The following is a 12,260-nucleotide window of genomic DNA, read 5'->3' on the forward strand; positions in this document are numbered from 1 at the left end:
TATCAATTTCATAATATTCTTATTTTTTACTGCATGCCACCTAATTGCTCCACCAACTTCACCTAAAAATGAACTTTTGAAACAAATTCCACGCATATCGTCGATGATGAGTGGAATGGTCCATCACAATAGATTATGCAAGTTTTTGGTTATTAGAGCTTTTGGTGCTTTCACAAACAAACACTACTTATTCCAAAAATACCAAAAAAATAAAATATGCATAAATCTTATTTCTATTTTATAAAGATTGAAAAGCTTTTTTAAAAATATCAAAAAGATAAAGTATGCATAGATCTTATTTCTATCTTATAAAGATTGAAAAACTTTTCTTAAAACAAAACTTACTTTCTTTATTTTAATTTGTTTATCTTATATTCTCTTTGTTTAAAAAAAAAGACCTACTTTTTTTTTTAATCTGCTTCAAAAAGAATGATCCTTTTTTCTTTTTTTTACAACACTTTTGATTTCAGTTTTTTCCGTCATATGTTTAATGCAATAAAGACTAAATGACATTTTGATGCATTTCATATAAATTTAATTTAATACTATAAAATTAAAAAGTCTTTTTCTTAAGCTCGGTTTCAAATTAATGGAACCATTTTTTTAAAAACAAGACTTTTCAAAGGGAATAACTTATCTTGTAGCATCACCCCTTATCTCATCAATATTAATTCCTAACCGAAAGATGTCAACTCATGAAGATAAACGACGGCTGAGATTGTGCGGGTCTACAAATTCCATATTCTTTCACCAACTGAAACGATAACGCTAAAGCAAACGGTGATATTTTCTCAGAGGAGCTGACAGTGCAGTCATGACAACAACGGCCGTCGCCAACCATCCTAGCATTTTCACTCACCGGTCGCCGCTGCCGTCGCCGTCGTCCTCCTCCTCATCGCCGTCATTTTTATTTTTAAATCGTACGAATTTCATCCCTTACTTTTCCACCTCCAAGAGCAATAGTGTCAATTGCAATGGCTGGAGAACAAGATGTTCCGTTGCCAAGGATTATACAGTTCCTCCCTCGAAAGTCGACGGTAATCAGTTCCCGGAGCTGGATTGTGTGGTAGTCGGAGCAGGAATTAGTGGACTCTGCATTGCTAAGGTGATTTCGGCTAATTATCCCAATTTGATGGTGACGGAGGCGAGAGATCGTGCCGGTGGAAACATAACAACGGTGGAAAGAGATGGATACTTATGGGAAGAAGGTCCTAACAGTTTCCAGCCTTCGGATCCTATGTTGACTATGGCTGTAGATTGTGGATTGAAGGATGATTTGGTGTTGGGAGATCCTGATGCGCCTCGCTTTGTCTTGTGGAAGGATAAACTAAGGCCTGTTCCCGGCAAGCTCACTGATCTTCCCTTCTTTGATTTGATGAGTATTCCTGGCAAGCTCAGAGCTGGTTTTGGTGCCATTGGCCTTCGCCCTTCACCTCCAGTTTGTACTCATACGCTTTCCCTTATCTCTCTACAACATTGATGCATTTATTTATTCTGATTGATTCTTCTCACACGAATAAAGAAAAAAAATGCAAATAAAAGAGAAATTGTACATTAAACATTTTGATAATCTGTGCCTTCCCCTCACTCCGCATGGTTTGGCAAAAGTGACAGGGTTATGAGGAATCAGTTGAGCAGTTCGTGCGTCGTAATCTTGGTGCAGAAGTCTTTGAACGTTTGATTGAACCATTTTGTTCTGGTACCTCTCAATTCTTCCCTATCTGCAGGAACTATTGCTGGCATTTGTTAACTTTGTTAAATACTGTTTGTTGTAGAGATCCGTATTTTTCAAAGAAATGTATCAGTATGAACTTTATGTGATACTCCCTCATCATTTTACAGGTGTTTATGCCGGCGACCCCTCAAAATTGAGTATGAAAGCAGCATTTGGGAAAGTGTGGAAGCTAGAACAAACTGGTGGTAGCATTATTGGGGGAACCTTTAAAGCAATAAAGGAGAGATCCAGTAACCCTAAACCGCCTCGTGATCCGTAATAATGGACTTGATTCGAAATCTTTGTGTTCTTTCTTTCCAGGCCTTGTGTTTCTTTCTCTTAAGAATCTGTCTCCAGAGAGAGTATGCTGACTTGAGTAATCATTCTACAGGCGTTTACCAACACCAAAAGGACAAACTGTTGGATCATTTAGGAAGGGTCTGAGAATGCTGCCGGATGCAATTTGTGAAAGGTGCTCTTCTGCTCTCCCAGCTCAATGCTTCCAACCCCAGGATAATAGACTTTTGGGGGGAAAGGGAAGAGAAAAGAATATCAAAAATTGACTAGTTAAAGCTCAGTTTTGACGTTTTTGCTGCCTTAAGCGTGTTCTTTGGTGCTCTTGTAGTATTTTAACTTGGAAATGCTTATAAGTTGTCTCCGTGTTTCCTTAGACTGGGAAGCAAAGTAAAACTATCATGGAAGCTTTCTAGCATTACAAAGTCAGAAAAAGGAGGATATCTCTTGACATACGAGACACCAGAAGGAGTAGTTTCTCTGCGAAGTCGAAGCATTGTCATGACTGTTCCATCCTATGTAGCAAGCAACATATTACGCCCTCATTCGGTGTGTTTCCATTACTGATTGCTCCAAAGTCATTATTGTTATTGTTCATTTGGCATTCTAATATATAAGCTTGTCTAAAAAGGTGGGAATGTTTGAGCAAAGTTTAGTCTTTTTTTTTTGGACTAGGGAAAGGGGTTCAAACACATCCATAGAACACCCACATACTATGTCTGTATACAGTATAATGTGATCAGCAAGAAGAGAAATTAAAAAAAAGAAAATTTTGTGTCATACCGAGAATTAACATGTACTTGCTTAATGAGGTCAAGAGTGCAACCGTACCCATCCTCTCATCAAAGTTGGAACCTGTGTCTTCCTATATCTCATGTTATTTTGATTTTTTATGTAAAAGTTTATTAGCAATTTTCTTAAATGCTTTGACCTTGGATTTTCCAAAGGTTACTACTTCTGAATTCTGATAATTGTTTTGCAAGAAAATATGGCTCACTTAAAATGAGAAGTGTTTATCTATAGGTTGTGGTTGAGCTTCTTCTGTTTCTTGCTGAAGCAAAATGTCTCCTAATCTTTTGTTAAACTCAGGTTGCCGCAGCAGATGCACTTTCAAGTTTCTACTATCCCCCAGTTGCAGCAGTGACAATTTCATATCCTCAAGAGGCTATTCGTGATGAGCGTCTGGTTGATGGTGAACTAAAGGGATTTGGGCAGTTGCATCCACGTTCACAGGGAGTGGAAACACTAGGTAGCTTTCTGTTATCCGCTCTTATTTTTGACATCAAACAATCCATATCGAGATGGATGACTTTTATTATGAAATTGCAAGGTGCTAATCATTGGATGACCCTCGTGACCTTGAAATTTTGACATTAACCTTGCAGAATGATTTACAATAATTACAAGATCTGATTCATCTTAAGTATTATAATTGTGTCTCATTGCAGGAACAATATATAGTTCATCACTCTTCCCTAACCGTGCTCCAAATGGCCGGGTGCTACTCTTGAACTACATCGGAGGAGCAACAAATACTGAAATTGTGTCTAAGGTAAGGCACTTAAATTGAATACAACTCCAGGTGCCGGCAGTATTGATTTATCATAATGAATGTTCATGGCCTGGCCAGTGAAGGCATCACCTGAAGGTCCTATAGTAACAAACATATACCTCAGTTTGATTGTATCCCTAGATGGTTTCTGGTTGTGTATTATCCTTTTGGATAAGTTTCCGGTGTTACTCTCTTAAGATTAATGACCATGTCGATTTGGATTACAAAACTGTTTCTGCTTATATAACTAAGCGATAGAATTATAAATTTTATTGTAGTAGTAGTTAACTATAACTGTAAAGTTAAATCTTTCTAGTAACCAACATTAATAGTATTTAATGACGGTGATTTAATCGGAAACTGGATTAAATCATGTAAGCTTATTCCAAATCAAACAAGCTCTAATTAGGAGAACTGGCTCTTATTGCACTTAAATCTGCAGTCATGACATAGTCAGTGATATATGATACCATTCTGGATGAGGCATCCTGCATTAATTTAGCCAGTGCCTTTGGTTACAATTATTTACCGAAAGAAGCAAACTTTCACATGCTCTACATGTTTTGAAGATTTAAAGCATAATAGGATCACTAATGTTTTTTTTTTTTTGAGAAGTACATTTTGTTTAACAACCTAGCATGTTTGCCCTAGTATGCTCTTTGTTGAAGGATTCCCTATCAACTTGAGTGAATGAGCTCCTTCACTAATTGAATAATTGCCCATTAAATGCTGGAAAAGTGGGATTATACTAAGACATGCCTTCCCCTTGTATAGCCCTAGAACTGTTGTCATACCAGTGAATTTTTAAAAATTTCTGTGCTGGTATCATGATATCCTCCACTTGCTATTGCTGTCAAAATTCTCTTACTGCTGTTATACTACTTCAATAATAAACTGCAAGTCTGCAGCTTTTCTTTATTTTTTTGATAAGGCTAAACTACAACGTTCTGTTAAAGTAACTAAGATGGAGGTTAACAAGAATGTACAGAAGTCACTGGACTTAGCTCCTTAATGCACTTATCTATAAGGTCCAGATATTGTCTATATCATTTACAATATTCATTATACACACAAAATATAATTGAAGGCATCTAATCCCCATATAATCTGTGTTCAGTTTTTCTGTCAGAACCTCTATATAATTTCTTGCTATCCGAACTGTCTGAGTATACATAATAGTATTGTTCTCCATAATTTTCTTTGCTCCTTTAGTTCCTGGCGTCAGCCACTAAATCCCTGTACCCCATACATATAAACATGCAGCACCCTGTACCCCATACATATTCAGAAAACTGCATCGTAACTACGATACATGTCTGCAATGTAAAAGTACGTGCTTTACTGGTTCAGTAGAGCCATCTAATAAGTATCACCTGCACCCTATCTTTTGTAAATTATATTGTGGTAGGCATTTCTCATGTGATGTGGTCCATTGTCTTGAATCAAGATTCAGATGTGTGTGAGTTACTGACTAGTGTTTCATGGAAAATTTAAGAGAAGAATAGAATGTCAAGGTGAGGTGGCATTGGTATTACAGACTACAAGTAAAGGAGGTACAACAAGGACAAAGGATAAGATATATGTGAAGTTGGTGTAATGATGCTTGTGAAAAAATCATTCCATCTATGGTGATGTATTATTGTTCAGAAATTGCAACCAGATATAATCCTTTTGTTGAAGTCTTTCACTTATTTGTGTGTCTCCAGAAAAAATTCTATCATTTATTTCTCTGCTTGCCAATTTTCTTCGTGTTTGATACATCCTTCTTTGTTTGTTGCATTTTTTTATGAGATGCATAGCATCCATGAGTTGATGATTTATGGTGACTATTGAGTGAACCATGTTCCTGTAAATCTGTGTTTCATTCAGTTGAGTGGTTCCTTGGGTTGAGACAATCTTCTTAACTCTTTATATTCTGTCTTACTTTTCTGATGTACACTTGATTTAGATGAATGCTGTGTTTTGTGCTTTTTCCATAGTACTTCTCTTTTATAGTATTTGTATGAAACATTTGGCGGTTATTCTTTATGCTTCAGGGACTTGAATAAATTGTTTCCAGCTCTAATACCTCATTCCTCTTGCAGACGGAGAGCCAACTTGTGGAAGCAGTTGACCGTGACCTCAGAAAAATGCTTATAAAACCCAAAGCACAAGATCCCTTTGTTACGGGTGTGCGAGTATGGCCACAAGCTATCCCACAGTTTTTGGTCGGACATCTGGATACACTAGGTACTGCAAAAACTGCTCTAAGTGATAATGGGCTTGACGGGCTATTCCTTGGGGGTAATTATGTGTCTGGTGTAGCATTGGGAAGGTGTGTTGAAGGTGCTTATGAAATAGCATCTGAGGTAACTGGATTTCTGTCTCAGTATGCATACAAATGAAACCTCCTCTTGGGGAGGTACTGTTGGGTCCAAACCTTGTTAGTAATTCCATTATGCCTTTGGAATGTTGGCATGTGCCTAAAAGTTTTGCTGATTAGAGTTATTTTAGCTTTGGTAAATGATTTATGCTTGATTTCAGTCGTTTTTGTTGTAATCTTGGTTCTGATTTCCTTGAGACAAAATGTTCTTGTTAAGGAACAATAAGTTTAGAGTTCGAGTATCTGTTAATTGTAAGAAAATCTAACATATTGGGCATAATTAGCTGCCTGCTTTGCCAGTAGATATATTATAAGGCTTGGTTAAATATGTTTTGCCTTGGAGTTCTTTTGATTTCTTTGGGAAATTATTCATTCCAAGACCAAACGTAAAAGATTATACCATACTCAAGGGCAAACACGGAGACAGAGACTCCTAAATCCTTCCACAAACCCCCATTTCGCAACATACTTTCGAATCTTGACGTTCTAAACTAACTTCTTCTTTATGCCAAATCCGACATTGAGAGTTTTATTCGACCGAATTCGATTCTGAAAGGCCCTATGGATTTTTTATTGTCTTAAGATTTTCTTATTGTCTACTAGGAAATGCGATCCAAGCTTAGACATATCACCCCAACCATCCCGTTCTAGACCCCGACTTACTTAGATTCCGTGTGAGACTGGCCTATCTTAAAATTTTCAAATCTCTACCCAAAAATTATTTTGTCCCACTTTTTTCACTATTGGCCTTTCCATAGCTACCGGAAGGGGTCGTTACACCAAGATACTAGAACTAATTTGGTTTCAATAGGAGTAGCATATTAGATTTCGAAAGTTGGAACTTTGAATGTTAATTACATGTTAACTTGCAATCGATTCACAACCACAAATTAATGCGAAAAATTCTAATATTTCATCATTTTTAAATATAATATGCAAAATATAATTTTCACAAATAAATTAGTATAATTTTATTTTAAGAAATCTAATACTAATAAAAAAATTTAAGTCAATCAAATGTATTTTTAGAAAATCATTTACACCCATGAGCCATGACTTATATCGGACGGTCAACCACATAAAATGGTAAGTTGGATTGGGTTAAAAAGCGGCCCAAAAAGAAGCAAAAAAGGGGCATCTCGTTTCAAAATTTGAAATACAGCACCGAACAATGTGTACCGTTGGAAACACTCAAAATCTCAGCCTAATTCATCTCTCATAGAGAGAACTCTCACAGAAACGAAGACGAACTCAACAAACATGAGACGCCATGGATGGCAACGTCCTCTTCACACATTGCAGGTTCGTCGTTTCAGCCGATTCTGATTCTGCTATTTTTTTATTTTATTTTTTTCTGAGTTTACTTGTTTTGAACTGGTGTTAAACTGCAGATTGTGGGCATATCGGTGTTCTGTTTCCTCTTAGTATTTTTTTACACCTTCATCGGTCTTCTGCTCGGTAATAGGGTTGTTGAGATCACTGTCACCTCTGTTTTCTCCTTTGTGGTAATTTCAACTTTCACTAGTGATATTGTAGCTCAGTATAATCGATTAACTGTATTCGAGGCGGAAAATTGAATTTTGGATGTGTGATTTACTTGTATGTAGGCACTTTCTGCTGCATTTCTGTTTGTAAGGTGTGCGGCTATCGATCCAACTGATAAGACGAGGTTCAGGATGAGGAGGAAAAGCACTCGCACTGCTTTTTCGAATCTTAATTATGGATTTGTATTGGGACAGATTGTTGTGAGATTTCTTAGGAGAATTGAGCGCAGAGTGCTTAAGACATTTATAAGGAGAAAGTACCTGGATCCTTTGAAGAGTAATCTTCATTTGGAGCCTTTGCTCACATTTCCACTACTCGTCAAAGATGATTTGGTTGCGCAACAGACAAAAGATGATGACATTTCGTTTTGTTCGCTTTGTGATTTTGAGGTTTGCAGCTGCATTTCTCGTTACATTTTGCTAATTGAATTTGTTGAACTTACTAGGTATATGTTTTTTCTTTCACTATCTGCTTGCACACACCAATGGCGAAGCCAAGAATTTATACAAGGGGATTCAACTAGAAAGTGATAGCTGAGATTTGAAATTGTGACCTAAATAAGTTTTAAACCTCTTTTCCCATTGCACTAAAATCTTCCCTCATGTCAAGGAACAAATCTACTTCCCTATGCCAAGGATATTGAACAGTTTATGCAAAACCACAAAAAAAAATCATTCTTGCCAAAAATGTGCAACTAGATCCACATCTGGCACACACAATGAGAAAGTGGTGAAGCGAGATTATGCAGATTCTAATAGTTGACAACTACATGAAATTACAACAATAACATACCTAGTGAAATTCCATGAAGTGGGGTCTAGGGAGGGTAGTATGTACGCAGACCTTACCACTACCACACAAACAACTATATGAAGCTAAAAAACAAAAAAAGTAACAACTATATGAAATTATTATGCAGATATTAATAGTTGATAGCTATATGAAATTGTCTTTCTTGATCACCTTTGCAGGTTAAAAAGCGTAGCAAACACTGTAGGACCTGCAATCGATGTGTGGAGGGATTTGATCACCACTGCAGAGTAAGGAGATAGGGTCTCATTCTCTGCTGCGTTGTACATTAAGGTACACCTAAACTCAAACTGACAGGATCTTTGTTTTTGAGTTGTTGCAGTGGTTAAACAATTGTGTCGGGAAGAAGAACTATACCAGCTTCATTTTTCTAATGATATTCCTCTTGATAATGGTTACTCCCACTTTCTCTCTTGCTATCTCTTTCTTTTTTCGATATCCCTATTGAGTTTGCATCTTAAGCAGCTAACAAATTTCTTACTGAAACAGCTGCTTATTGAAGGAGGGACAGCTGCTGCAATATTTGTAAGGTGCTTTGCCAACAAAAGGAGCATTGAGCTAGAGATTCAGAGAAGATTCAGTGCCAAGTTCCCTAGAGGAGTTCTGGCAACAATTTGTGTATGATTCTTTGCTTGCTTTCTCCACTATATCTCCCTCAGTTTTATCAGTTGTTCATCTTTCAATGCATATTTTTGCAGGTAATCTTATTTTTCATGACATCGTATTGTGCAGCAGCGCTGGGACAGCTTTTCTTATTTCATATAGTTCTCATCCGGAAGGTATGATTGTCCCCCTTTTTCCCAATGATTTGGTGCAGTGCAACTGTAAAAAGCATAACAAATCTTTTGGATTTGATTTTGTGGATAGAAAGCAGGAATAGCATCACAAACAAAAAGTTCTGGTTTTTGCGTAACAGTAAGCGCAAAGGAAACCTTGTAACATATGTACAAAATAACTTTTCGTTGAGAGTTTTGTGTGAAATTCCCACATGTTTCTTTCTTTTCCTTTCAACTAATGTAAGATAGTAAGTAGGCTTACTATGAATGTAATAACTGAGAAGTAAAAGCAAGCTTATTTATGTATGGGAAATAGGAAAACAAAAAAATGAGCCAGTTGATTGCAATATACTCCTGAAAGATAAGTGGATATAGGAAGTTGTGTTGTTGCAAGCTTTAGTGTGGAACCAGGGCTGCAATTTCTAAAAGAACACCTTAAAGTACTATGTATGTTGGCGTAAAAATCCTAAAGCAGCTCATCTTGGAGCTACTATTGCTAGTTGCTACAGTGTTAGGAATCCTAAACTAAGGTTCATCATCTGCTTATCTTCATAGTTAGAGCTGCTGTAACCAGTTTGTGCTGAGGGAAAACACATTGGAGGCCTGTAGATTATTGAGAACATAAGAAACTCGACACACGAGTTTGCCCAACATTCTCTGTTAAGTTTCTTGGTTTCACAGCTTAAGATAAACTATGGTTCTCTTGGCAGGGCATGAGAACTTATGATTACATCTTGGCAATGAGAGAGGAGAACGAGTCTATGGAGCTTTTGGAGTCATCAGAAGATTCAGATTCCTCCTCTGATGAGAGTATTGACTTTGATTCACCTGAGAAGCCGTCACTTGTTTCAAGACTTACATGCAGAGAAAAAGGAATGAATCAGGTATATATGCACATTTTTCACCTCAAGAATCTTTGCCTCAATTCTTTTGCGTACTTAAATCAATCATTACTGGATATTTCTCTTTGATCTTGTAAGTTGAATTTTGCAATATTTCTATCAGAGTTTGGAGACAGTATCTATAAAAATCGATGGAGAATCATCCACATTGAAAGAAAAGCGAGGTTTTCGAGCTAACATTGACCCCTGGAAACTTATAAGTATGAGTAGAGAGAAAGCACTAAAAGCAGCGGAAAAGGCAAAGGAACGGCTCATCAAGCAGAAGGAAATAGTAGACCCTTTGAAGCCGCTACCACTAGAAACAAGAAGTGGACCACTGATGAATTTGGACACTAATAGAGTTCCCTTATCTGTGGCTAGCAGTAGGGAACTTGCTTTATCGAAAGAAGTGATCATCACAAAAGGGAGGGTAATCCGTGGCGGGGGATCACCAATGCAGCTTTCTAGTCCCAGGCGAAGACATTCCTATTCTCCTACAGTTGTCCCTACACCTCGTAGTGGTAATACTACTGTACCATCCCCATCACCAAAGCATAGATATAAAGGAAATTTCGACTTGAAGTTAACGCAAGTCTCCAAGGAACTTGAGACTTACATTTCAAGGCAGGTATTATTCTCTGCCTTGAAGAAAGAAAATGAAACTGCAGCATCGCCCAGATAACATCACTGGTGGATCGGAGGTGGCGACACTCTCAAATTTCTAACATCAACAAATTGAGGGACTGCTTTGAGTACATTTTTCTTCTTTTAATTTATTTGTAATAGCATTTATGTTACTAATATTATCGAACAAGTTGACTTCATCATCATAACGAACATATGTATGATAATGCTGCTTGCAATATCTTGTTTATATATGTTCCCCAACAAAGTGGGATTGAAAAATATAGACTGTGCTTTACTTTTTGAGGATTATTGTTGCCCTTGTAATTTACCTGAAAATTCTATTAATTAATCGAGAGATGTGCTTTACTTTGTTCTCGTCGCATTTGAGTTTTTTTAAATAGAGATAACTACACTCTCACGTGATGAACTTAGGTGGCATGTTACATGATGTTCGCCTCATTAAAATGTCAGTTGCACATTGGATTGGGTGCGCATAATCCTTTTCACATAGTAGAAGGGCAAATGTGACCCTTTCTCCATTTAATTTTTTGTCTCACTAACAAAAGTTTAATAAATTTAAATTCTTGCCGAGAAAAATTCCGACCGCTTCTTCTCATTACTTATTTGTGGTTGTAATTGCATAGGTAATTTGTTTCACTGAGCTTATATTGCATAATATCCTTAATGATTTGGATTTAGTTGGTAGGAAACACAGGGGCCGCTGGTAAGGATTGAAAAAAAGACTTTGGCCTTAGGCCCCCAATTTTAGGGGTTCTCATTTTTTAGTTTATTAGGTAGAATTAAACTAAAAAAAAACGGAAAATATATTTGGCAGGATATTTTTTTGGCACGAAATGGCAAAACTTTACTTTTTCAGAGTAAGGTTGTAATTTCGTAGAAATGGGAAGGGTGATAAGGTAAATTCATTTTTTTTTTGTACCCAAAGTACCTTCTAAAGTAAAACTACTAAAAGAAAAGTCTTAAACCACTAGATGGTTTCAAGAAATTTTTTCTTCAGTAAGTGTCATTGCATACAAAGTTGGTTCTGATTCTGTTTTGCAGAAATTATGCATCATCTTTAGAAGTATACTATACATGTAGTGGCTGGAAAAAATTAGATAGGATCCATGAAGTGATTAAGCAAATTGATGTTTTAACAAAATATGATTATCTGGACGCCCACCTTCTTTACTGGGGCCTATGGACTAGTTTTTTTTATGACTGAGAAATCCATCTGGGGCCAACCTTAGCAATAAAAAACACTGCCCAAGAAACATTTATTTATATTCACTTCAATACTCTATTCACTCTCTTTCTTCCAATTTTTTTTATCTTTCATTGTTGTTTATTCTTCCATTCTTCTTCCTTTTTAGTATCACTTGTTTTTAAGGGGGGGGGGGATAAGGTATATTTATTAAATTTTAAAAATATTCTTTAAGGTAATATTTATTAATTTATTGATTAATTAATACCTCTGCAAAATAATAATAATATTTTACAATTTCAATAATTATACTCCACGTTGAGAATAGCACTACTAATTTTCATGAAATTCAAAACATTTAATGAATCCATTATTTTCTAGTTAAATTATTTTTTTATATAATATTTCCTTAAGAGTATTAATTGTAGGGATAAAGTGAGAATTTTTTTTAACTAATTTTATTTTAATTTAATGAATAAACAAGTAATTTAATAT

At 36.3% G+C, this 12,260-nt stretch overlaps 2 protein-coding genes across 2 annotated transcripts; both read left to right on the forward strand.

Moving 5' to 3' along the window:
• The first annotated feature begins 814 nt into the window (after positions 1 to 814).
• On the forward strand, positions 815 to 6,249 carry LOC102583969 (protoporphyrinogen oxidase, chloroplastic-like). Its single transcript, NM_001288295.1, is given in 8 exon segments — positions 815 to 1,438; positions 1,615 to 1,699; positions 1,843 to 1,990; positions 2,106 to 2,186; positions 2,386 to 2,557; positions 3,098 to 3,257; positions 3,457 to 3,560; positions 5,645 to 6,249. Coding segments are annotated over 8 exon segments (1,674 nt in total). The 3' UTR covers positions 5,945 to 6,249.
• A 740-nt stretch (positions 6,250 to 6,989) lies between these two features.
• On the forward strand, positions 6,990 to 10,900 carry LOC102584285 (protein S-acyltransferase 18). Its single transcript, XM_006349078.2, has 9 exons — positions 6,990 to 7,224; positions 7,314 to 7,427; positions 7,530 to 7,856; positions 8,439 to 8,507; positions 8,600 to 8,671; positions 8,767 to 8,895; positions 8,976 to 9,056; positions 9,764 to 9,937; positions 10,059 to 10,900. The coding sequence occupies exons 1-9, from the start codon at positions 7,183 to 7,185 to the stop codon at positions 10,614 to 10,616; spliced, it is 1,566 nt and encodes a 521-aa protein (XP_006349140.1). The 5' UTR covers positions 6,990 to 7,182; the 3' UTR covers positions 10,617 to 10,900.
• The last annotated feature ends 1,360 nt before the right edge of the window (positions 10,901 to 12,260 follow it).

The sequence above is a fragment of the Solanum tuberosum genome, unplaced genomic scaffold (assembly GCF_000226075.1).
Source record: "Solanum tuberosum cultivar DM 1-3 516 R44 unplaced genomic scaffold, SolTub_3.0 scf00104, whole genome shotgun sequence".
Taxonomy (NCBI): domain Eukaryota; kingdom Viridiplantae; phylum Streptophyta; class Magnoliopsida; order Solanales; family Solanaceae; genus Solanum; species Solanum tuberosum.